Source organism: Mesoplodon mirus (genome assembly GCF_964341445.2).
Source record: "Mesoplodon mirus genome assembly, chromosome: 2".
In the NCBI taxonomy this organism is placed as follows: domain Eukaryota; kingdom Metazoa; phylum Chordata; class Mammalia; order Artiodactyla; family Ziphiidae; genus Mesoplodon; species Mesoplodon mirus.
In genome coordinates this window covers 92,704,211-92,731,180 of record NC_138977.1, presented here as the reverse complement: position 1 = coordinate 92,731,180, position 26,970 = coordinate 92,704,211, and the positions used below count along the sequence as shown (strand labels likewise).

Here is a 26,970-nt window from a genome sequence, read left to right as displayed (position 1 = left end):
GAACTTGCATAACACACAAGGAAAAACAAGCACTGGTCATATCACTTGTTTATGTTGTATCTTTGTTACATTGTTTATTCAATATAGAAAAAATATGAATACACTCACAGTATTCTCTTTTAATTTGGTATTTCCACATGGTCAAATATTGACTGTTATTATATTGGGTTTCCTACCCAATTGAAAAAAAGAGGAAGAATGGACCTGGCAGACAATTCTTGTCATGTTATTAACAGTAATACATTTCCCTTGCTCTTAAAAAAAAAAAAACACAAATTAAAAAAAAAAACTAATTTTTTTCTTTTTTCTTTTTTTTTGCGGTACGCGGGCCTCTCACTGTTGTGGCCTCTCCCGTTGCGGAGCACAGGCTCTGGACGCACAGGCTCAGCGGCCATGGCTCACGGGCCCAGCCGCTCCGTGGCATGTGGGATCCTCCCGGACCGGGGCACAAACCCGTGTCCCCTGCATCAGCAGGCGGACTCTCAACCACTGTGCCACCAGGGAAGCCCCAAAAACCTAATTTTGAAAAGACTTCTGATTATTCCGATAAACCACTGCTTACTGGCTCAGGAAAATGTTTTAAAAGATAGATAGATAGATAGATGATAGAAATTAATTCATTCTTTCCCCCAGGAAAAACTTTAAGGTAAACAAACGTCATAAAACCTCAGTTATTCAGGACAAAACTCATATTCCTTACAAAGGGGTCAGTGCTGAAAGAGAATCAAGTGGCAGGCCCCCTGCCGAACAATGGCTCTCTATATACTACCCTCACCTCGCCCCAGCCAAGAAAAGGAGACCATATTAACATAATTATGCTGGAGAAAAGAAAAAATCCACACTTAGATATCAGTTGTTTTTTAAAAAAAAAATCCATTTTGCAAATAGAACCTGATTATTTCTCTTGGACATAATCCTTCATTAAGTGGGTCAAACTCACAAATCATTGCTACAAAATACAGTATTTTCCATCACCTTTAGTTATAATATACACTATGTACATAGTTCACCTATTTTAGACTAAATATAAACGAACAGTATCATGTTAAAAACCAGAATCAGGACTTATAAATAGTGCAGAAAATGCAAACGCCAAAAATACGATGCCTCCTATGATTGTCACTGTAAGAGAACAGAAAAAAGTTTAAGGCAAAATTCCTCTAAATAAGCCCTGATGTTGCCTGTTATTCTTCTAATCTAGTAAACTAACATTAGAAACAAATTAGGAATACTTGAACAAATTAGAAACACTTCAATCTCATTTCTACAGCAAAATACTTAACATGCCCGACTGTGAACAGTTAAGAATCAGTTTATTTTCCAGCACTCTTTTACTAACAGAATGATTAAATTGAAACAGTGCTGACAAGCAACAATAGAACTATAACTCATCTTAAAACCCAATTATATAAAAGAGAATTCTCAACAACTTCTGACTAGCAAAGAGACTATTTTTATTCCATCTTTAAGATCTATCAGCTACGTAGGAAATTTTCTGCTGAATCAGTAAATATGGTCTCCATCTATGATTCCCAATCCCGAAGACACATTTTCAAAGCTAAATAGTTCTCGTATTTCCACAGGGTTGATTCACTGACTTAAATATGTTGACAAAAAGCTACTATGAATCCAGTAATGCTTTGAGATGGTTCTGTATTTTACTAACACCTCCAAGTGAAAAACAGTCCATGTTTGCCACAGCAGAGCCAGTACGTTGGACCTCTAAGAGATTATCGTAGCAAAGACCAAGTCTACTTCAGAAGAAACACACTCTCTTTTCTAACCTCAGTGATTCTAAAAGTTAAAATAAATGGAATTTTCTTTCTAATTTAAAAAAGAAAAAAAAAGACTTACCAGTTCTGACAGAGATTTTTTGTGCTATCATTCTTCCTCCAATTACTGCCAGTCCAGTGCAGAGGCAGTGTCCCACTGTTCCACCCACTGCTACGCCACAGGGATCCTGGAAACATACCATTAATTTAAAACAAAGGTTGAAACTGCTACCTGAGAAAGATAACTATCAAGCAATGAAAATAGAGGTCAGTAACAACAACGAAAACATAAAACAATTCTATGAATTCAGCTGTATAATTTATGAAAAGTGTTATGGCTGCTTGGAGGAATATATTCCATTTATACCTAGGACTAGAGATAAAAGGAGAATAAACTCAAATCAATGTGTAAGATCAAAGTAACCTAATTCAACCTTTCAGCAGTTGTTGAACTTACTTCACAGGCACTATTTAGCTCTTAAGTGACAAGTGCTAAGGAGACCTACCCTTAGACACCTCTTCCCTCAGGCGGTATTTGATACTGTCTAGAAACTACATAAGAGTGTAGTCTGACTGTGCTTCCTAAGAACAGAGACCCTGCCTCTCAGTCTCCACTGCGTCCCAGTGCTTTAGCTCAGTGTCAGGACACAGTATTCATTCAGTAAACACCTGCCACCAAAGCAAACTGGAGGCACTCAGATTGGGAAGACCAGTGAAAGTTTTCCAGAAAAGACAGCCCTGAAGAACAGGCGGGAGCACCTGACCTGGCAGCAGGCCAGCAGCAAGAGGCAGCTGCGGAGCACTTGAGTGTTTCTAGAGAGAACCAGTGAGTCACAAGAGGAGGAGTCCCATCAAGGTAGGAGGGGTCTGGGTCATGAAGGACCCGTATAAGCTTAGAGTTTAGACTTTTTTTTTTTTTTGCGGTACACGGGCCTCTCACTGTTGTGGCCTCTCCCGTTGCGGAGCACAGGCTCCGGATGCGCAGGCTCAGCGGCCATGGCTCACGGGCCCAGCCGCTCCGCGGCACATGGGATCCTCCCAGACCGGGGCACGAACCCGTATCCCCTGCATCGGCAGGCGGACTCTCAACCACTGCGCCACCAGGGAGGCCCGAGTTTAGACTTTTTAAGACACTGGTTTTTATCTGGGGAGTGACAGGTTATGCTTTAAAAGTCGAGTCGAGAGAGTGAACTGGAGGGGAAGAAGACTGGAGGCAAAGTGATCAATTGAGAGGCTACTGCCAATAGCCCTGGGAAGAGACAATGCTGGCCTGGGTTGGCGTGGGAAGACTAGGCAGAGAAAAGCAGATGGATTCGAGAGAAACTGAGGCACTACTGATATACCTTAGTGATAAGTGAATGACAGGAGTGAAAAAAATCAGGCCTGACACTCGAGTTCCTCACCCATAATTCTCTAGATGAATTATGGCAATACCAATGTGATTAAAAAGGTAGAGGAAGCAAGGGAGAAAGGGTTTGTGGCTGCCAACAGGAGTTAAAAGTAGAGAAGTTCAAGAATCAGTTGAGTTCAATGGAGAAGTGATGGGACTGAATATAATAACCCCAGGAGAGAATGTAGGAAAGTGCTGATGATACGATCATGAGGAAAGCAACAGTGAAGAGCTGACGGGAAGAGGAGCCCAAGGGAGACTGAACAGGTGGCCAAGCAATGAGCCTCCCAAGATGACCACGGCAAGCCCCACTGGTGGCTGCAGTGAACTTAAAGCTCCAAATCAACTGGTGAGTCAGAAACTAGAGCCCAGTGGGGTTAGTAAGCAAGGAAGTAGAGCCAACTCCTGTTCCCATCACAGCCAAGCCCTCTGAAACTGAGGGAAGTGGGGGAGGAAGAGGCTTATATTTGGAAGAGAAGCAGAATTGAGGAAGGGGTAAAACATTTTTAGATGAGAAAAACTTGTGCATATGCTCACAAAATTGGGCTGGAAGAAAGGCCAAGATTTAAGCTGTAAGTGGGAGCACCAGGGGCTGGAATCCAGAATACAGGCGGGAAAGGACCCACTGTGATGGGTGGCAGTGAAGAAACAATGACCTCTGCTTTCCTCTGTGAAGTGGCAGGAGGCCTGTTTGCTGGGGTGGGCAGTGTGTGTGTGGACTGGGGAAATGGAGAGAGCTGGAAACACTGTCTGTGAGGAATGGAAGAGTGGGACCACGTTTCCTAAATTCTGTTATAACCTCTAAAACTAATATCCCAGAAGATGGTTTCATTCTATTTGAAAGTGACACTTGAAAAATCACTGGATTTAAATAAAATTAAATGGTTCCTTTAATACAGGATTTTTCAGAGTCTTTGGTGTTTTGTATACTCCATCTTCAAAACAAAAAAAAAACCCACGATATATTATTTGCCAAATTTATTTGACCCTGGAAACTTTTTCTTTTTCTTTTTTTTTTTTTTAGTACCCATTAACATCTCAAAGGATACTAGGATTCTGTGACATCCAAAGTGAGAACACTGAATTCTACTAGGAGCAGAAATGAAGTTCAGACTAAAATGGACTGGACTAGACTACTGCATGGGTTATACAAAAAAGTTACCAAAAAAATTAGGAAGATTAAGGTAACAAAGATAGACAACTGCATCGGTGCTCGTGAAGAGCCCATTCCATGTGCCTGTGGTGCTGCAGCGTGGAAGGTGGCTGACACTGAGTGCTCCCCACGGTGGGGACCCTATGTGCATCACTTTGTTTCAGCTCAGAGCCACCCTGGAAGTAGACGCTGCAGTGATGTGCTCGCACGGCCAGAGACTCAACCCCAGGCCGCAGGTGCCGCACTGCTGGCAGGGAGCAGACCCCAGGGGCTCAGGGAGTCTCGAGCCTGTCCCAGGTCGCTCGTGCTGCTTAGACGACAGTATTAAGAAAAATGCAATGATTCTGCCGTCACGACAGCTCACATGGCAGAACCAACCGCCACAGAATGATCACTTGCTTTCAAGTCCCAATTCTGACAATTTGAATGCCAATAAAAAAGGCTGGAGACCAAGAAAAATATAGGTCAAAGCCATTAAAATGACATTTTAAAAGAAAGCTTATTTTTAAATACGGGACTCAAATGAAAAATCGAGTTCCTTTTTTCCGCATTTTTGAGGCTTCTCGGACAAAACAGCCCATCCTCAACTATCTTAGCCCTGGCTTTCAACTCTTGTTTTATATTCTGAACTGCAGCCTATGTGGAGGAACTTGTTCTTTTATGGTAGATATCTCCTAGGAGTTAAAAATAAATTCAAATCAAGCTTGCTATCTAAAAATCTTACCATCTGATTAAAAACAATGTAATTTCATAGATATAAAAATATAAGAAATAGCATTACTTAAGATCAAGAAGAGCTGAAAAGCAGCAGCAGCCTTCCATCCCACAACCATCTCTTCAGTAGACCTCAATCAGTGTGAACAATAACAGACACCTCATGTAAAACTTTACTCCCCTCAAAAGAAATGAGGGTTAAACATTTTCTCAACAAACAGTTATCTTTTACAGAGTGGCATCTGACAACTATGAACAAGATACAGCAGAAAAGCCTAGAAGGCAGACAGCCTCGGCTCTAGTCCTTGTCCCTGCTACCAACTAGCTTATGTCCTCGGACAAGTCACCCAGCCTCTCTGGGCCTCAGGATCTTATCTGTAGAGCAAAGGCTAGAACAAGATAATCTGAAGTCTCTTCTGGCTTAACATCCTAGGACTGAGTAACCTCGGGCTAAGGCTTAACAAGTTTTCTAAGTAACCTCTGCAACACTCAAATTAGTTTTTTAGCACAAGGAACAGAAGAAGCCAAAGATATCTACTTTTAGGGCATTAGGTATTTATTGCCAAATTGGCCTTCAATAATAATATACCAATTTATGTTCTCAACATAAAGTATACAAAGGAAGTTTCTGAGAAAAGAAAAAACTAAGCCAGAACAACTGCCACACCATCATTTTGGCAAAATTGAAGGGAAGAGGAGTCAAAAGAGAGTAATCTGACCGACTGTAGAAACTGGGAGAAGGTCAGTTTTAAAGAGCAGTAGCGTTATTAGATCTAAAACAGTCTAGTATATGAAGTCATCCCTTGACCCACCCTGACTCTGTCCCGTGACCTCTGGAGCAAAGTAACATTAGTTATGCTTAGTTTTAATACAGAAGCAGTCTCCAAGTACCACTCACCTCTCTAGCTGCCAAAACAATTGTAGTTAGTTGAGAGCGATCGCCCCATTCTGCTAAGAATGTTAATGTAAGAGCTTGAACAAAGATGGGTGAAATAAAATGCAGCCACTTTTTCTGAGGTATTGTTGTGCTTGTACCCGTTTCAACATCTCCTGGTCCATTTAAGAGTTTGGTTCGTTGAAACTAAATTTCAAAAAAAAAAAAAAAAAAAAAAGACATTAATTCTAGGAACCAAGTCAATAGAGCACAAAATTACTTAATCTTTCTTTTAAACAGTGTTTAAATTCCATAGGAATATGCTCTGAGAAACTAAAGTTATGTAACCCCAAACTTTTCTTTTGAACCACTGGTCTCACATAGCAACAAATGCTATATTCTCAATTTTTCCATTTCTTCCCAATGAAATAAACAATATTAACTGATCACTCATTATCCTAGATGCTGTGGAAAGAAACAGGTAAAATTATAAACTACAGTTCCTGTTTTTCAGGAGCTTATAGTCAATCTAATTAAGGAACTTGATTACAGGTGTTCAGTATTCATCCCCGAGTCCTTTCTCTACCACATTCACACTAACCCAGTCCTATCACAGCCAGATGTAAGAACGGAAACTAAACAAAATAAGCTATTTCTGTGTAGCCCACACACATCACAGATATGGATGACTACTAGAAAACCTCTGGATAGTGTTTACTCTTAATAGTTGAGTGCCTTTTTGGTCCAGATGTTTAACGGTGCTTTGACTTACTTCTTCATCTTTTTTCTTTAATTCTGCTTGAACTTCTTCTAGTTCCTCTTGACCTTCATCTGGACTCATCTTTAAGCCTTCCCGAAGCATTCTAATGCCAAAAATGGCAAATAATGCAGTTGAAACATAGTATGTATACACCCTGGGGATGACTGTGGTGGCATAGCCAAACAAAACTGCAAGGAAGTGCAACAGTGTATTAGTTAATTAGCATATTATACACCAACCAAAGAAACAGTTCAGAAGTCATCATTTACCACTGTTTTAAAGGGGAAATGTTCACATTAGAAGCTCAGCTATTACATAATAACCTTAAACTCTACGTCTTTTCCTCCACCAATATCGAACCCTTAGCCAATGACTCATCACAGCTTAGCAAGAGATCAGTGGTGCAGGTTGAGGTGGCAGGGCTTCCACACGTCTCTCTCACGAGATGATCATCTCCTCTTCAGACACCCGCCAGGGGCTGGCTCGCCACGGGTCGTGCAGGGCACAGAACTTTAGTTAGGAGGTTAACTGTGATGCCCTCTACTGATCCCATGATCTAATAACCTGGAAGCTATGCCACTGCCCTATGTGATATTTCTTCATCACAAATCTTTAAATTACAAACTTCTGTAGCGAAGAATCACGACAGGATACTCATGTGGCATTATTCAAACTCTGCTTCTTTGCAACTATTTAAAAATAAGTATATCTTATGAAAGAAAACGAATAATTCCATATCTATACATATACATATATAGCCATACAAACTCACATATATGTAACATAACAGACAAACCTATTCAGTACTATGCTTTCCTATCATCAAGTACAGAGGGACAATTGTATAAATTATACAAAAAAACTATACTTGGAACTATCAATATATCAAGAACCTAAATCCTAACTGTGAAACACATTCACATTGGTAATATGAAGTTAGTAATTAAAAACTATGGAAGGGCCAGAGGGTATCTGCATATATAACAAATGCAATTACTCTTTATTTCACCAGCTCTTTTTATAAAATGGGCACAACACTTACAAAACTGCCTGAACATCAAAAATATAACTGCATAGGTAAAGCATTCCTTGCTTCATTATATTACAAAATGAAAAAGACTTTAATATCATGTTTAGAAATGTAAACCTATGCTTATGTGCATATCTATATCCAAGTTACATAGGTACATGTGTATATGTACCCGCACACACACACATAATACAGACATATATTTTCTAGTTCTGTCCACTGAAAAGGCCAAGAAGCCAAGACATCTCAATGACAATGAGCCAACTTAGCACCCAGATCTTGATTTCTAATACATTGCCCACTAAAAGGCTCCTCAGAGAAATGGCTAATTCCAGGACTGGGCAGAGCAGGTACAAGATGAGCCCGAACTATCCTGTTATACTAGAATGTAAGGAAGAACCAAAACACATAATAGCATGTCACAAGGACACAGGAGTCAGGCTGGAGGGGCTCCCAGCTGCCACATCTGGGACAATTTAAGGAACAATATAGTTAAGTAATTAATTATAAACCGCTGAAAAAAAGGAGTTTATGAATTTATATTGATAATAAACAGACAAACCAATGGGAGGTGGGGTGAGCTCTTTATCTTAGAGTAGCATGCCAGGGCCCACTGGTAAACGTGGATGGGGTACTGGAATTAGCCACCATTTTGCAAGCATCAAGGTGAAGTTCAGATCATGTAAGAGGCATCAACTGGTGCTAAACTATGGGGAACAGGGTATTTGTATTGTCTTAAAGTGTCTGCCTAAAGACTACATATTAATTGCGAGGGAAGAAAAAAAAACAGTATACAAAGAGAAATCCTGACAGGGTGATCAAAATTAACATCGTCAGTGAGGGACAAATGGACATCATGTGCTACTCTTTTAAGAGGGACATGCATCACCTATACAGTGTTCTAGTCAAGAATGCATAACCTCAATCTAGTCATGAGGAAACATCACACAAACACAAAATGAGGAACAGCCCGTTAAAGGGGAGGGGGATGTATCTTAGAAAAATATTATAGAACACATAAGAAAAACTATAGGAATATTTCAGATTAAAAGACTGAAAAGAACTTAATGTACCACCTGACCTAGACTAGATTCTCTACAAGAAGGAAAAAACTGCTAGAGAGAATTTTTTTTTTTTTTGCGGTACATGGGCCTCTCACTGCTGTGGTCTCTCGCGTTGCGGAGCACAGGCACCAGACGCACAGGCTCAGTGGCCATGGCTCACGGGCCCAGCCGCTCTGCGGCAAGTGGGATCCTCCAGGACCGGGGCACGAACTCACTTCCCCTGCATCGGCAGGCGGACTCTCAACCACTGCGCCACCAGGGAAGCCCTAGAGAGAATATTTTAGATCAACTGACAAAATTAAAATATGGATGACAGAGTAATGTATCAATCTATGTCTATAAAGATATATGTGTTTATGTACTTTATTCCTCTATAGATATATAAACTGTGCGTATATGTACATATATTATACACCTAGAGATATATAAATTATGTGTGTATACATATAATTTTATTCAGATATCAAGGGATAGGTCACAAATGCTAAAGCAAATGTGGTAAAACGTTAACAACAGGTGAATCTGGATAAAAGGTATATAGGTGTTCTTATACTATTTTATTTTTGCAACTTTGTAAATTTAAAATATTTTCCATAAAAGGTTTTAAAAATTTTAAAAAGCGACGTAGCAAACCTTTTAAAATCTCCTAAATTTGGCTTTCCTTTTACCTTCAGATAATCTAAAAGAACTATTTACTGACACAATCCCATGTTTTCTGCCTTGACATTTCCATAGAGAGAAAAAAACGATCTGGCACTATAACCTTGTTCTTCTTCCCCTGGTTGCTGTCCCTCAATTTCCTCTTTCTTTGGAAGCCTTTCCTCAGACACTCAAGTACTTTGGTTCTGTGAACAAGGAGAGGTTATTTCTCTTTAAGCAAGTGATTTGCATCAAGTCAGAAACCACTGATTTACAAGTAATTAAACTGAAAACACTTGGCACAAGAACATTAGTGTGAGGGGGAAAAAATGGCCCAAGGATAAAACTGGGGAATATCAATATTTATGATACAGTTGTTTTTTTTTTCTCAGAGGGATAAGACTATATAACTCAAAGCAGGGGGCACCTTAGAAGCCAAGAGAATAAAAGGATGAGAATGCCCATGAATGTGGCCTGAGAGGCTCATTAAAATGAAAACTGAACTCTGTAATAACGAAGGCTGATCACTGAAGCCTTTAAAACACAGACTTTCCAGGGGACACGGATGAACAGTTTGTGAAAGAATCTATTTGCAGAAGTTCAACTTCCATGGGTACTTTTCCCTAAAACTCATCTGCCTGAAAACATGCTTGTAGCTGAGGAGTTGTGCGGGTTCTCCTTTCTCACGTCCCTTCTTCACAGCTGCCCTCTGCTCACTCTACAAAGATGACTTTCACCCAGCACCTATGGTGCGTTTCCCACAGTATGGAAAGATATCCTAGGGCACCAAAGAGAGGGTCTGAAATACTGGTATGCCCAGTCAAGGCATCATAAACCAGAGACGGGGCTTTGGGTCTTCCCTGTCTTATACAAGTTTCCTATAAGGCCACAGCATTAGAAATAATGGCATTTTAGGCACTGGAAATAATGGTCATGGATGAGAAATAGGGTATTTGGACCTCAGCAGGAATACTTTTTACTTAGAAATTGTGCTTCCTTCATCCTCCAACCAGGGGGATGCTTTTCCCTAAGGCAGAGTCTTGATACAGCAAAGAGAGCATCAGAAAAGATACTAAATCCCAGTGGCTTATTTCCCCAGGCAGCCCACACCGAGCTGGGTTCCAGGCCCAATCTGGCCAGCCAACCATTTTAGAATTAGAATTCTAAACAGCTGGTTGCCATGGGAACGTATATCATGTTTATTAAATTCAACAACCAAGTAAATGTCTTCTGACAGAAAATAAGTGTGACTTAGATGGTTTACTATGGAACAACTGCCATGGCAATTAGGCAATGTGGTAGACATTTTCCATAAATTGAATGAGCTAAATCTGTGGCTCCAAGGCTCCAGAAAAATATATTTTAAACATGTGATCTGATACAATTTTTAAGATGAAATCCTTTATTGGTTAAAGTACAGTGAAATTAAAAATATTTCAATTTTCTCAACCATTTCTAAATATATCCAATTAAACAAGGTATTGGGTTGGCCAGAAAGTTTGGGCTTTTCCCCAAGATGTTATGGAAAAATCCGAATGAACTTTCTGGCCAATCCAATACTTCTAAGTAAAAGACTAAACATGTATAAGAACAGTCATTTGATGAATTTCAGAAAAACACTTTTTGGTATACTTGATGGTCCGTGTACCGCAAAAAAAAAAAAAAAGACCAGAATTGATTGTAAACCTAGCTTCATTCTAGCAATAATTATCATCCATGGACATATAAACTAATTTTAAAAGAACAGTTCTATCATCTCATTAAGAGATGCATTTCCACTTTTAAAAAATGTTTACTTAAATTTGTGATATATTTTGCTTTGATCAACTGTGTGCTAGTAACTATAACTCAATCGATAACTGTTAACATTTAGGGACTTAACAGGAAATTTCACCATCTTGTAAAGTTCAATTTAAATGCATATTTTTGCTGCAGAAAAATGACAGTGTGATCCATAAAAGATTTTCAAGCAAAAAACTTATCATCATTAGAGTAAAATTCTATGACGAAAGTAAATGAAAGTAAGAATTAAGGAGGAAAAAGAACAATGTAAATTTCCAAATGTTAAAGCAGAGTTTACTCACGTTTTTTTTTTTTTTTTTTGCGGTAGGCGGGCCTCTCACCGCTGTGGCCTCTCCCGTTGCAGAGCACAGGCTCCAGACGCGCAGGCTCAGCGGCCACGGCTCACGGGCCCAGCCGCTCCCCGGCATGTGGGATCTTCCCAGACCGGGGCACGAACCCGCGTCGCCTGCATCGACAGGCGGACTCCCAACCACTATGCCACCAGGGAAGCCCTACTAACGTTTTTTTAAAGGAATGATGGTGGCAGTGATGTTAAGTATCAAATTGCTAATGGTATTTAGATTCCATTAGGTGTATTTTGCAAGAACAGGCCAAGTAGGCCCGAGCCCTGGGACAGCTGGTGCAGGCCCACCCTGGCTGAGTCGGGAAGGAAATCAATGTTGACCTCACAGCTGCTCCTACCTCCCCGCTGATCCCTCTCCTTCCTCTCAGGCCTTCTTCCAAATCTGCCCTGGGTTTCTCCATAGTCACTCCTCCTAAGGAACAAACTCACAAAAACTGAGAAGTTGCCTCTCTTTGTTTTGTTTTTTGTGGTACGCGGGCCTCTCACTGTTGTGGCCTCTCCCGTTGCGGGGCACAGGCTCCGGACACGCAGGCTCAGCGGCCATGGGTCACGGGCCCAGCCGCTCCGTGGCACGTGGGATCCTCCCGGACCGGGGCACGAACCCACGTCCCCTGCATCGGCAGGCGGACTCTCAACCACTGCGCCACCAGGGAAGCCCGAGAAGTTGCCCCTCTTGACGGCTTTGAATTTTAGTGAGAAATTTTGAAAACAGCCAAAGACAAGAATGCCCGATGGAGGCTGTTCAGACATCAAGCTCTCTTCAGGGTGGGACGGGGCAGGAGGAGATGGCTCTCACAGCCTCCGCACTACTGGCTGCCCACCCCCGCTTCCACCACGCATGCCTGGCCACAGACCCAACACTTTTCTAGGCACACAGGTGGTTCTAAACAAGTACTTGTTGAACTAATTAGCCATTTCTGTAAATAATGTGAAAACATCCAAATAAATGGTTCAGTTGTGCCCTGGGCACAGGTGAGCCATACCTAGATGCAAAGCCTCTTTACGATAAGGGGGAAGAGAACTAACTGTTACAGAACTAACCATCCTATACAAGATGGTTTGCTTGTTTTACTTCATTTAATCTTTCTTACAATTCTGTAAGGACTGTTACTATCAGTATCCTGAGTTTACAGCAGACAAAGATTCTCCAGAAGCTTAAATAACTTAGAAAGTCATAATGGAGTAAAAATATAATTAATTCCCAATGACTTTTAAGCTTCAAACCTTTTCCCAATAAAATTTTAATTAGCAAACAGATGACAGTAAATTGTTCTCAGAGGAAGGATTGGGGGCCCATAGCCACCCTGACTGTGCAGCCTCCAGCCCTCATCCACCTCCCCCTGCAGAACCTCTTACCCTGAAGAAAACCATCGGAAACCCCTGGATTCAGAGACAGACACAGCCTTTGAATACCAGCTCCACTGCCTGTGAGACATGAGTGCATAATACGTCTCTGCTTTCTGTTTGTCCATCTGTAGCAGGACAAAGGGTTGTCCTGAAGCGGGCCTGAAGCATCATGCACACAGATGGTACTCAGCAAATGGCAGCCGTGTGACCTGCTCCTGTCTGCATGATGAGCAAGCAGTAGAGGCTAGATTCAGCCCCAGGCTCAAGACGTCAGGTCTCGTGCCTTTCCTGCCCCCCATCCCCCAGCAGCTCCACGCTCCTAAATAGAACATAGAGAAAGGGCTCAGGACCCAAAAGCAAGCCAGTTTAGGAGCGAATCTGGAATGCTAACAAGAAAGAAATAACACTGGCAAATGGAAATTTTGCAAAGGAAATGGCTGCCACGCTTACAGACTGCTGAAATTCCCTCCGGAACTGAACTCAACCATCTAGGGGGAATGGGTACAGTGTGACCAGGCTGATGGGAAAACAAACGGGGTCAACGGATTTGACCGGGCAAGCAGTGTTTAACCTATCTCAAAAGACTGTGTTTAAAATGTATGATGTCTGAAATTTCTTTTTTAATCAGTTTGCAAATGTAATATAAATTTAAATATTGTGTAACAAATGTTAAAACACTTATAAGACAAACATAAAAAAAAGAATACCAACTATAACAATTCTACACAATATACCAAAAATTAGATCTTTGAAACTCCTTGAACTTACGATGAAAAGTGAGAGGGGGTATAGTTTTTCAAAATTATTTTAGAGATATACAAGGAAGAGGTTTGAAGACCAGTGATACAGCCCATTCCTTCAAATAGTCCAGGTGAGAGGAGCTGTCAGTACCAGCAGCCAGAGGGAGGTGGGCCAAGGGTCAGGACGAAAGAGACCAACCCCACTCACCGCTGAGGGAAGGGAGCTAAATCCATAGAAAGAGTTGGGGGAGCGCATGGAGCCAGGTTCTGAGGAGGGAATGGGCGGAGAGAGGACAGCCTTCTACTTTATCCTCAAAGCTGGAAGTTTCAAAACTAAAATTCTCTGATATTATTCAAACTCATTCCAAACAAGTGACTTCACCATTTACAACCTGCTCCACTATTTCCTAGAATCAAAATTTGCTTTTGAAGAGAAAATTTTCGTGTATGTGAAATATGAATAATGCTAATATCCAAATGTGAAAAGTAGTCAATTTTTTTATTCAATAAAATACTCATGGTAGGTTTAAAAAGACAAACTTTAACAAGCATCCAAGCATCCAGAAATAGAACCTGTCCTATACTTTAAGAACTGTGTTTCAGGAGAAATCTAAGGCATGCTGAAAGAGAGGAGTGAATGACTGAGCACCTGAAATATAAGATCTCATTTTAATACAAACCGCAACCCTGTGAGGCAGCTAGATACTATCTCCAGTTTACAGATGGGGAACTGAAACTCAAAGAGGTTAAGTAACTTACCATTAAGTTAATACACAGCAGAATGAGACTCCAATCCAAGTCTGGCTCTAAGGGGAAAACTCGCTATTTTCCATCCAACTACATGGCTCAAGGTAGCTTCTGAATCAGAGACTAAACTATGTTTAATTATGTAGTGTTAAGTTTACTTTCTCCTGGTCTTAATTCTTTGAAAAATTGAAGCCTATATAATAGTAACTCAAATAGTGATACAAACCGGGAATCTAAGAATGTTTCATTCCCTACTGTTGGGGTAAGAGGTTAAGAATAGCTTAACAGAACACAATACCCTGAACATTACCCCTCACTACTGATTACCAAATGCCCTTCAACAGAAAATATGCAATTCTCTGTGGTTGCTTGCGTCCTGTTTCTAAAGTATCAGATATAAATTTCTCTGGACTTAAAAAGGAAAAAGAAAAAAAAGCAAGGATAGCCATAGCAAAAGCAAGGATCAAAAAGCTAGTGAATAAATGAGGAGCATGTACCCTGGCTGTGAATAGCTAAAAATTTAATTTCTAAAGTGCAATATCGTTTTTAGGAATTTATGTACTGTAAACATTTTCTGCTTACTAAGTTCTGAAACATGAACCAAATTCCAATATAACTAGTTGAATGATTCAGTGACTTAATACCACCATGCTTTCTCTTTAATTCAATAAACTCATTAGGAGGAAAAAGCACTCACCTGATAAGCACGTCATCAGGCCCAAGGCAAGCATAGCACCAGCCAACACTGTCAAACGATTATAGCGCATTGCCATGATGGCTGCTATAAAAAATGTCTTATCACCCAGTTCAGATACAATGATAACTGATATGGCAGCCACAAATGCATGGATAAATCCCAAATTAGTTTGGGTAGCTGGATCTTCTTTATTGGTATGAACTGGAGCAGCTGGTGTAAATCCTTTCTGAAATTAAAAAAATACATATTTATCAGCTACTTTTTTGAAAAAAGTCATTATTTTAAATTATTTTATTTTGTAGGTGAACTAAGATTGTTTTTCTGTCATGGTCATTAGACTTATTTACTGTCTAATCACTTTGAAAGCCATTAGCAATGAGAGAAACCTCTGATTGATGCCTGCTACAATGGAAATCCAAGTACAAGTCTACAAAACAATTAAAAAAAAAAGAGTAGAGAACAGCTATATCCACACATCCAAATTACCTTGTTTTCTAAGTGTGAGTTGAGATTTAGTTCTTAGCTATGTCTCATTCAAGTTTTTATTCATAACTTGGGTGTAAGACCCAAGGTATGCTTATCAAACATTTAACAGGAAGCTGAGAGAAATTTCATGAACACTTACGAGAACAAAGTAGGATCTGGAAAGCTCTCAACAGGCTAGAAGAAGAGTTGGCTCTAGCTAAGATGAGATCTAATATAGCTGGATATATGGTTGGTCCTACACTACAAATATCCTAGGCTGAAATGTGGCCTAATAAAAAAGATAAGCCAGAGTCTCAGCTGGTGTTAAGGTCATTTTGAGTTGAAAATGTGACAAAGCTCCAAAAAGGCAGCAAGTACTTTAAGCACTTTAAAGAGTCAGTGACAAGCCCATCTTCTGTGCTGCAGAGCCCTTACCCAAAGTTCTGTACTGGCTCTGAGGCACCACATTTTAAGAAGGCACTGCCCTCTGAAGATTACTGCAGACAAAAGAGACTCTAAAGCCAGGGACAGGCAAGCAACAGCTAAGAGTAAATCCAGCTGAGAATGATTTTTATGTTTTTTAAGGGTCTGCAAAGAAAAAAAAAAAGGGAAAGAGGGAGGGAGGGAGGGAAAGGGATGGAGGGAAGTAGGAAAAGAAAATTATGCAACAGAGACCTTAAGTAGCCTGCAAACACGTGGCCCAAACCTAAAATATTTATAATCAGGCCCATGACCAAAAACAGTTTGCCAACTCAGTCTCTAAAACAATCACATAAGGGACCAGGAAGCACTGGGTGCCTACGTTCCAATAATTGAGAAAGTCTGATGAAAGTCTATATGGTCCCAAGAGATAGAACTAAAAAGTTATAGGTGGCATGGCAGGTTGTAGCTTAACACACAGAAAAGATTTCTACTCCACAGGAGCCCCCAGAGCTGAAATGGACTTCTAGAGAGGGTAGCAAATTCCCTCCTCAACGTGAGAGTTCCAAGGAAGAGAACCACCACCTACAGGAAGTGTGCTCATCAGAGGTTCTCAACCAGGGCGATTTTGTCTCCCAGGGGACTTCTGGCAAAGTCCGGAGACATTTTTTTTGTCACAGCTGAAGGGAAACTAATGGTATCTAGTGGGTGGAGGCGAGAACTGCTGCTACGCACAGGACATAATGCGTAGGACAGCTCCTCACAACAAAACATTATCTAATCCAAAATATCAATAGTTCCTAGGGGGAGAGACCCTGGACTAAAGGAATCACTTCTAAAGGTCTCTTCCAATCCTAATTGCCTTATCTTTAATTAATTTTTAAAGCCTACGAGTCTCTAGAAACCTGAGGGATAAAAAAGAAAAAGAAACCCAAGAATGTATGTGAGTTTTGACAGAGTATAAAAAGAAGTACTTTTATTCACAAAGGCTCCAGTCAGAGATAAGAATAAAATGCTAAATTTTTAGTGTGCATGTCATTCCTTAACACATGACATAAACTTGACTCCCAAATTCCACGGTAAAGATCAGAAAACTTTAAGCATTACTCAGACTAGACCTCTGAGCTAAAAATTGGGGAAATTTAACAATTTAGAAAATACGTGGTGTGAGGGCTAAATCAAAAGGGCAGCCTCAGAAGCTAGCTCTTGATTAAGCAAGTACCATTTTAAGGGATTCTAGCTTTCTCTCCATTATCATTTTAATTCCAACTATGCTGATCTTATCTCTTCCAATACCCTATGAGCATTAAGCATCATAAAAAATATAAGCATTTTCATTCAGCTTTCACTAATGCAACATTTTCCTCTTGGAAATACCTTCTGAATGAAAAAATTTCATTGCAAAATATTTAGGACCTGAAATCCAAGAAAATTTTTTAGGAATAAATATTCCTAAAACATTTATTTACAACCAATTAGCTGCAAGCTCAAACAGAAAATGTTTACTTTTAAAAACAAACAATAATGATCAAAACCACAAATTCTCATCGTTTTATAATTCGCAGCCATAAAACCGTGGCCACATTACTTAGCCTCTCTGTTCCTCTGTGAAATGATGAGAATAAAACTTGCCTTGCAAGCACAAAGCAAACCAAAACTACATATTCTTAAAACCTTTCTATATACAAAGCACAAGAAAAATTAACTTACAGTTTTTGTTATACATTGAGCTGGTCCTGGATAGCCAAAATCAGTGTTAAACAGCCACCAAACATGGTGTGATAAGAATTTAAAACAAAAGTACTAGGGTATTATGAAGATAGAAGATTTAAAAAACTTGAAGTGTTAATAAATAGGGGCAGAAAATGATCAATTACCATTCATTCATTTGTTGTCGATCAATTGCCCAAGTGATTACTGTGTACAAGGATCATCTCCTTTTTCTAATTCACCTTCAGAGTGACAGAATGTACTGGTTTAATAGGTGGGCTTTGGAATCAGACTTCCAGGGTTCATAGCCAAGGTATTACTGGTCACTGTACGACCCTGCGCCAGTAAGTTTACCTCCCTGTGATTCAAGTTACATCTCTAAGATGAGGGGTACCTATACCTTACAAGGTGGTTGTGAGGATTAAATGAATTACTACACATAAAGCCCCTAGGATGGTGCCTAATATACAGTAAGCACTCAGTCAGTTATTATAGCACACCACAACGTGACCAGTTTAATCTTCCTAAAACTAATTTCATCATGACTTTCTTATGCCTAGAACATAAAATGCAAATACTTAATTCTGGTAACTATCCAACATGTCCCATCTAATCACATACCAATTCCCAAAGTGAACCTTAGTGAACCTCCCTAATGAAGGATGAGCCAGAGCAGCACTGTCCAACTGAAAATAATGCAAGCCACATAATGTAATTTTAAAATCCCCTAAGGGGGGCTTCCCTGGTGGCGCAGTGGTTAAGAATCCGCCTGCCAATGCAGGGGACATGGGTTCAATCCCTGGTCCAGGAAGATCCCACATGCCGCAGAACAGCTAAACCCTGGCGCCACAACTACTGAGCCTGCGCTCTAGAGCCCGTGAGCCACAACTACTGAGACCACGAGCCACAACTACTGAAGCCCACGCGCCTAGAGCCTGTGCTCTGGAACAAGAGAAGCCACTACAATGAGAAGCCTCACAACGAAGAGTAGCCCCCGCTCGCCGCAACTAGAGAAAGCCCGCGCGCAGCAACAAAGACCCAACACAGCCCCAAATAAATAACTTAATTAATTTTTAAAAAATTTAAAAATAAAATAAAATTTCTAGGGAATTCCCTAGCGGTCCAGTGGAGTTAGGACTCCATGCTTCCACTCCAAGGGGCACGGGTTCGATCCTGTTTGGGGAACTGGGATCCCGCAAGCTGCGCAGTGCAGTCCAAAACGATAAAATAAAATAAAATTTCTAGTAGTCAGATATTAAAAAGTAAAAACAGATAAAATTATTTTTAATATTATTTAATTTAACCCAATATATCCAAAATACTACTCTAGGAATATTTTTCAAATGACTAATGAGATATCAGTATTTAACCCTCTTGTTTTGTTCTTACCAAATCTTCAAACACCGGTGTGTATCTACTCATTGCACACATCTCATGCACATCTCAGTTTGGACCTGCCACATCTTTTCAAGTGCTTAAAAACTGCCACATGGCTCATGGCTGTAGTACTGGGCAGTGTGGCTCAAGAACACTTCAAGTTTTGGGGTAACACAAGCCTTCAGTCACGCAGTCCTGCTTCCCTTCCTACCTTTCTATCATTATGCCCCTATTCATCCACATTCCTCAAGACCCAACTTATGTAGAGCCTCTTGAGCAAGCCGTACCTCAACAACTCCAGCCCCTTAAGGATCCCACTTCCCTCAAACTGCAGGCATACTGTGGGCAATGAGTCATGGCAAGTACATGACTGGAACAAAGTTTGAGGTAGGAACACTCAGGGGGCTAACCGTTTTGTCCTAGAAATGCGTATAAATGTAATGTTATCATTTGTAATAATTAAGAGACAAAAATAACTAAATGTCCATCCATAAGGAACTGGTTAAAAATGGTAGCTCCATATACTGGAATATTACGGGGCTAAAAATAAGAACGTTTTATATATACTAATAAGAAAAAAAATCACTAAGACATTTTTAAGTTGAAAAAAGTACGTCTTATGTACATAGTTATTGTATGTATGTTATGGGGCGGTGAGTTAGGTAGGTATATAAAGTATTTACACAGTTGCTAATGAACCAGAAATCTCAGGACACAGTGGCCAGGGAAGGAACCAGGATGACTAGAACAGGTGTTGGCAAACTTTTACTTAAAGGGCCAAACATTTAACCTCATGGACCGTAAAGTTTCTTTGGTAATTACCCAACTCTGAGGCTACACCCTGAGATCAGCCATAGGTAATACTTAAACGAATGGCCTGGCTCTATTCCAACAAAACTTTATTTACAAAAACAGGCAGTCAGTGGTAAACTACAGTTTGCTGACCCCTGAGCTAGAATACAAGAGGAGGTGACACACTTCTCATTCTACATTTTTCTGTACCTTTTGGATTTTTCACCATGCACATGATTAAAGACACCTATTATGCACCACTTCAAAAATCGCTTGACCCCATCTCTTACTCCAGCTATGGAGGACCAATTCCTTGCAGGCTGTAACTAGCTTTAGGCAGATCCAACCAGAAAGTAAGCACGGTGCACATACTTACTCACTACACTACCCAGAAGTATGCAGGAGTTAACCCCTGTGGGGCAACCTCTGACCAATGCAGAGGAACCGATTCTGAGGTTCATTACATTAGGCTCCCAGAAGTTGCAGCAGAATTCATACTAGTCACTCGTGGAGTGGCTAACTTCAAAATGCATCAGGTGCATGCATTCACCTTCTGCCCTGGACTGACAATTTGAGAAAATACAGGCTTTATTCTGATAACAGGGAGTAAGCCACCAGATGAATGGTCGGGGTAAGATAAGAAAGATAAACTGGGCTCGGATCGAAAAGCCTGTATGTTTATGGACCAGTTTAGAGGCAAGCGAGAAGCCCTTTAAAGTTTCTGAGTAGAAGACACAAACGTAATTAAGGCACTGTGACTAACAGATCGGGACAGAAAGTAGAGAATATATATATAGAGAATATAGGCCACTGGACCAATTAATTAGGAGTAGGAGGTCTGCTGCACAAGACCAATGTTGAAGACAAAATAAAGGAAAATATTCCACACATGATGAAAAAGAAAAATTAACAGAATTTTTAAAAGGCAAAGAATCAAAGACGCTATTCATATTCCCATAAGGTATACAGGAAAGAGGACTAAAAAGAAGGGGTTTAGTTTCACACATGTTCAATTTGAGGATAAAAAGCATTTCAAATAAAGCTTTCCAATAAGTCATCAGAAATGAAAACCTGAGTTTAGGCCAGCACAGCCTCAAGTTATGTATTTGGTTGCTAGCAACCTGAATTTATCAGCTAGAGCTTTGCAAGACTAGATTTCTAAGGGCAAAGGCAGAGATTACATTGAAAAAATGAACCTTAGACAATGTCTATATTTAGGGAAGGTGTGGAGGGGGGGAAAAAAGAGAAAACAAAATTGTCTTAGATATTTAGAGGCAAAGGCAGGAGAAGACCACAGATGGTTCAAGTTAGGGGCAATCACCGTTTCACTGAGCTGCTAACTAAAGGCCAGGGATTTCCATATACATTGTTTTGATACTCAAAACCTTAAAGCTGTTATCCCAACTTAACACAAAAGGAGAAGCTGAGAAACAATAGAGTTAAACCATTTCCTCAAGTTCATACAAACCAAGATAGAGCAGGAGCCTTAAAAAAGTGGATAGATAATAGTGTCAAACGGGAACTGAAAAAGAGCCCTGGATTTAGCAATTAAGGAAGTTACAGGTATCCTTCAAAAATGAAAATTCAATGTAAAGGCATGGGCTGATGCCAGATAACGGAAGACTAAAGCAATGTGAAAAAGCAGCTAATTCCCTAGTTAAAAATTTCATTTACAAAACTGAAGAACAGAAACTAATGCAGCCAAGTAGAGTTAAATCATTGGCCTTTTTTTTTTTTTTTTTTTCCTCCAAACAGGAGAAACCTGTGGGCATGTGTAAGCAGACAGAAAGGAACCAAAGAAAAGGAGAGAATAAAGATAGTGAAGGGAAAGTACTGGAGGTCAGAGGAGAATGGGCACATGGACAGAAAGAAATATGGAAAGGGCGATAGTTTTGCCCAATTCAGAAGAAAGGCAGAAAGTACTGGCATAGAAGCAAATATTTAGATTAGTAAAGGACAGTCACATGCAGCAGTGACTATAATTCCAATTTTGGCATTCCACTAGTCAGTTACACAGTGTTAAAGTAATGAAACACAGTGTTTTCCTTAGTATAAATACCACCCTTTCAGTATTTTAATTTGGGTCTGAAACTCAGATCATTTAATTTGGATCTGAAACCCAAATTATTTACATCCTGATAGCAGAATCAACAACTTATGATTAGAAAACAAAACCAAAAAACTGACTGAATAAAACTCTTTAAGTTAAAATTAGTTCCAAATTGAAAAATTGTTAAAAAGCTCCCTCATTTAGAGAGTATCCTTTTATTCTTTCATTTTCTTCAAGAGATGAAAATAACAATTAACAATGAAAAAATAATTCCTATTCTAGTTCCAGGGCTCAAATGAACACATACGTGACTGTAATGATATTGATACAGATACCTGCATCAGAATCATCTACACGTGATGAACTAGAGAAGATGAAGATGCTTTCTTTGGAACAAAATCTAGAGCCTGCTACCAAGAAAATGACTGATGTCCCTGCGAAAACAAAGTCCCTCAACAAAAGTTACCACGCAAGAGGTTAGATTATTTGAAGATAAAGAAGGAAAAAGCTTAGAATTGTCTTAGAACTGTCTCCTTGCCATTACTTTATTGTATGAAGTCAGAAAAACCTTTCAGAAATTGGAAAAATGTGCACAAAAATACACGTGTAACTTAAACAATGACATCATGGATAAGCTTGGTTTTAAAAGATTGCATTAAAATAAAGAAATAGGGCTTCCCTGGTGGTGCAGTGGTTGAGAGTCTGCCGATGCAGGGGACAGGGGTTCGTGCCCCGGTCCGGGAAGATCCCACATGCCACGGAGCAGCTGGACCCGTGAGCCATGGCCACTGAGCCTGCGTGTCCGGAGCCTGTGCTCCGCAACGGGAGAGGCCACAACAGTGAGAGGCCCACGTACAGAAAAAACAAAAAAAGAAAAAAAGAAAGAAAATTACATTTTATTATAAATTTTCATTATCACCTTTTTATTTGTGGATATTTAACATTTTTTTCCATAAATTTATTTTATTTATTTTTGGCTGGGTTGGGTCTTCATTGCTGTGCGCGGGCTTCCTCCAGTTGCGGTGAGCAGGGGCTACTCTTCCTTGCAGTGTGCGGGCTTCTCTGTGGAGCATGGGCTCTAGGCGCAAAGGCTTCAGTAGTTGTGGCACACGGGCTCAGTAGATGTGGCTCACGGGCTCTAGGCGCGTGGCTTCAGCAGTTGTGGCTCACGGGCTCTAGAGCGCAGGCTCAGTAGTTGTGGCGCACGGGCTGAGTTGCTCCGCGGCATGTGGGATCTTCCCAGACCAGGGCTCGAACCCGTGTCCTGTGCATTGGCAGGCGGATTCTTAACCACTGCGCCATCAGGGAAGCCCTAGCTTGTTGTTTTTTAAATAATATTTTTTACGAATGTTACTGTTAGTTCATATTAGAATAATATATTTAACAATTACATTTTTCTAAATACATTTTTATTTTAATGAATCTTTAAACAGTTTTGTTTTTATGAATGTTACTGTTTCATAATGTCTATAAATTTTGACATTTGAAATGTATTAAGTGTATTTCACTGATTTTTTTTTTAATGAATTGCTTTGATAGCAGAACACCAACAAATAAATGCAGTAACATCATGATCGTTTCATTCTGACACAGCAATCATGAGTAAGACAAGGGTCTTCATACCCTTGGCATCAGTCTTAGCTGTAAGGAGGCTAGAATTGGGAGTTTGGACTGTGTGGAGCAGGACTGCAACTTAATGAAAATGGAAGAAAGTTTAAAATATTGTGTGGAAGGCCTTGGTGTTAAAAGATAACAGACAAAAGAAATGCCAAGAAACAGTAAAGCAGAAATACAGTAAGGAGAATGTGTACTGGGTTGAGTGATAGACTTCTGCGGCTTTATCAACAGTGCTTCACAACCAGAGCAGTCCCTTCACTGGCCCTTCCAGAATATGCAGCAAATTATAAATTACCTCTGTTAAATCTAGCTGATTTCCCCCAACTAAAGGGACTTAATGCTTCTTGTACTACATACTCTGCCCAAGGAAGGAATAAGAAAAAAGCTGAGTATGCCACTAGAAGTAAACTGCATAAACGAAAGGATCTCAGTAATCTTGCTTTAAAGCACCCTATAAGATACAACTACTGGGCTTCCTTGGTGGTGCAGTGGTTGAGAGTCCGCCTGCCGATGCAGGGGACACAGGTTCGTGCCCTGGTCCGGGAAGATCCCACATGCCGCGGAGCGGCTGGGCCCGTGAGCCATGGCCGCTGAGCCTGCGCGTCCAGAGCCTGTGCTCCGCAACGGGAGAGGCCACAACAGTGAGAGGCCCGCGTACCGCAAAAAAAAAAAGATACAACTACATTTTTATAATACATCTTATATTTGAAAGCTTACCAATACATTTTTTCCTCTCCATTTTCAGAAGTCCACACTCACACAGTGGCATGAAAGCATATATTTAAACATCCTACCCTTTTAAAAGATCTGCTCCATGCAGCTGCAAAGCAAAACGGTTGAAACTTTCGGATATGCAGCGATGCTGAATCCTTGCTTACGTGGCTATTAAACTGAACTCTGGCCATATTTTACTTCTGCCAAGTGGACAAAAAAAGCAAATGATACTTACATTACATAGCTTAGGAAATATGTGAAAGAAAAATCTCTTCCGATATACTGTAATACCGTAGAGGGAAAAAGACACTTGAGCCATAACAAAAAGTTACGTGAAAATATAATTAAAACAAGATAATTAGATTCTACTACAATACAGAACAAACAGAGTAAATTCCTATCTAAGAAGAACCACCAAGAATATATCAAAATAGTAAAGACAAAAATCATACTATCTTGTGCCTGTCCCTTCCCTCCACGTCCCCAGTTTTAAGGACAAGCATCCTTAAGACACTTAAATATGGTCACTGGATACTGCTGCCTTTTTTTTTTACACGGCTATATTTATTTCTCCTAGCTGTCTAAAAAGGTATCAATAAGCATACCTACCATTATTTGTATCTCAAAAACCACTATATGACTAAAACTTTAATGCAAGGCCTGGAAAGTTACACAACGCAAAATATTTACCGCTTTAAAATAAACTTCTGATAGTGAGTTAAGTGACAGAAAGCTAAATGATGAACCCTAAGAATGAATTTCATGAATCACCATTTCAGTTCAATTTCAGAAGTGGAAATGGTGAGCCGGGTCAGCTGAGCCCACGAGTGACAGGCAGGAGAGAGAAATAACTTTTTGCCCGGAAATTTTAGGGAAGTCTTCACGGAGAGGAGATATCTGCTGGTTCTTGAAGGGTGGGAAAGGTTCTAATCAGTAGGCTTCAAAAAGCCCTTTTATTTAGAGGCCTTTTGTTGGAGAGACTAGCAACAGAGCACATGGCATGTCTTGGATTTGAGTACAGCATATGATTGAGCAAGGGAGTGAGGACTAAAAAGCCTAGAGAGGTTGACTGGAGCCGGATCACCAAAAAACCTGAACATCTTGCTGAAGAGGGTGGACTGAAATCATTATGCCGAGAAACTCACTGAAGATTTCTGAGAAGGAAAATGGAATTCAATGTCTAGGAAGATTAGTTACGTGGGAACATGCTGAAGGTAGCCTGGGGTGGAAACGGGAGGGCTGAGTGCCAAACAGTCCCCTACTAGAAGACACTACAGAGGGCCTGGATTCAGGAATTCAAATTGGAAACGAGGAGAAAGTCCAGGACCCATACTGGGACTAAATTTAAAACCGCTGCAGAGATTTTGAACACTAGTGACTGGTTCTATTAACATAAATTAAGATGTTAATTAATATCTACTTAGTGAAGGCCAAAATGCAGGATTCTGGTACACTTATGACTTTAGTCTTGGCATCCCACAACGCTGCAGCACTCCTTACTGTCAAAGACTGACTGTTCCTCTGCATTCCTAAGGGCTACTTCCTGCAAGCCAGAGCACGTTTTTTAAAAAGTGAGAGTCACGCTTCGTTATCCATATACATTTGGCAAAAATCACAATCGTGCAAAGCTGAATTTGGTAAACAATTTGGGATAGTCTGTTTCAACAATGAAATGGCCCATATTATTATTCTCAGAGAATACGAAAAGCCTCCCAGCTGCCCTCCGTTGAAACTTTCTACTTGGGATGAGTATTTCCATCTCTCTAGAATACATCTGATCAACAAGACGCCCATTCCTCAGCAGCATCTTTATCCTCCCGAGCTAAATTAGGTTTACAGTGGACTCCCAGCTCTGCTCTCCCCTCCTCTCCCCTCCCCGCATAAGGAGCCGGGCGAGGCCAGGCCCGACCCGGGAAAAGCGCACTCCTCGGTCTTCCACCCCAGGGAGCCGGGGCCGGGCGCCCCTCCCCCCGCTGGCAGCCTGCGTCAAGGGCGGCGCTCCGGCGGCGGCGAGCCTGGTACCCGGCTCGTCCTGCTCACCTCGGCCCGGGCCGGCTCGGGGCCCTGCACGGCCGCGGGCTGCTGCTGCAGCTGCTGGGCAGGCGCCGGAGGTTCCTTGTTCCGGTGGCTGAGGTCTTCGTCGGGTACGGCCCGGACCCCGGCCGGGGCCCACAGCAGCGGAAACAGCAGGAGCAGAAGCAGCCGGGGCGCAGATGCGCGGCCGCTACCCCGGGCCGCCGCCGCCGCCATCCCGCCCGCCGAGACAGCCGCGCACGGGCGCCTCAAGAGGAAGTGCGGGCGACTGGAAGCCTCGACCCCGAGCCGTCCCCGGGCGCGTCCCCCACGCCTCGCCGCCGCCTTTCAGGGAGGAGCCTGCAGCATGCGGAAAGTGGTCAGGGCGGACGTGAGGCTTAGGTCAGGCCGGCGCCCGTAGCCGGAGACTCGCCCTCTCCTCGCCCACGGTGGCCACAAGACTCCGCCAACTGTCTCAGCGCAGCCCGGCCCAATTCCTCCGGGCTCCGCCCCTGCCTGTGGAGGCCTCCCATTGGCCCGGCGTCCGCCTCGGCGTCGTGACGTCCTCGGGCAGGTTGAGGTGCGACTCGCGCCCTCTTCCCATTGGACCCGGCGCTCCCGAGGTACAGGGAGCTGCGTGACCTTCCTCGCCTCGCATCCTTCTCGCGCTCCACCCACGACCCGTTTCCCATCTGTCTGCCCACCGTCCCAGAACCGCACGGCTCTTTACTTCTTGTTC

General features: G+C 41.4%; 1 protein-coding gene across 1 annotated transcript; it reads right to left on the bottom strand.

Moving 5' to 3' along the window:
- Positions 1–45: 45 nt before the first annotated feature.
- On the bottom strand, positions 46–26,693 carry TMEM165 (transmembrane protein 165). The gene is made up of 6 exons (XM_082606586.1): positions 26,259–26,693; positions 15,074–15,299; positions 6,676–6,851; positions 5,928–6,110; positions 1,855–1,960; positions 46–1,122 (listed from the first exon to the last, which is right to left on the bottom strand). Exons 1-6 carry the CDS (start codon positions 26,466–26,468, stop codon positions 1,046–1,048), a joined length of 978 nt encoding a protein of 325 aa, XP_082462712.1. The 5' UTR covers positions 26,469–26,693; the 3' UTR covers positions 46–1,045.
- Positions 26,694–26,970: the final 277 nt, after the last annotated feature.

What these genes read in the sequence shown, in the direction of transcription:
- TMEM165 (XM_082606586.1), bottom strand. Translation starts at nt 26,468, where the DNA reads ATGGCGGCGGCGGCGGCCCGGGGTAGCGGCCGCGCATCTGCGCCCCGG. An exon ending in CCGAGCCGGCCCGGGCCGAG is followed by an intron (nt 15,300 to 26,258) that starts GTGAGCAGGACG and finishes TTTTAATTTCAG; the next exon opens with AAAGGATTTACACCAGCTGC. An exon ending in TTGTTTTGGCAGCTAGAGAG is followed by an intron (nt 1,961 to 5,927) that starts GTGAGTGGTACT and finishes GTATGTTTCCAG; the next exon opens with GATCCCTGTGGCGTAGCAGT.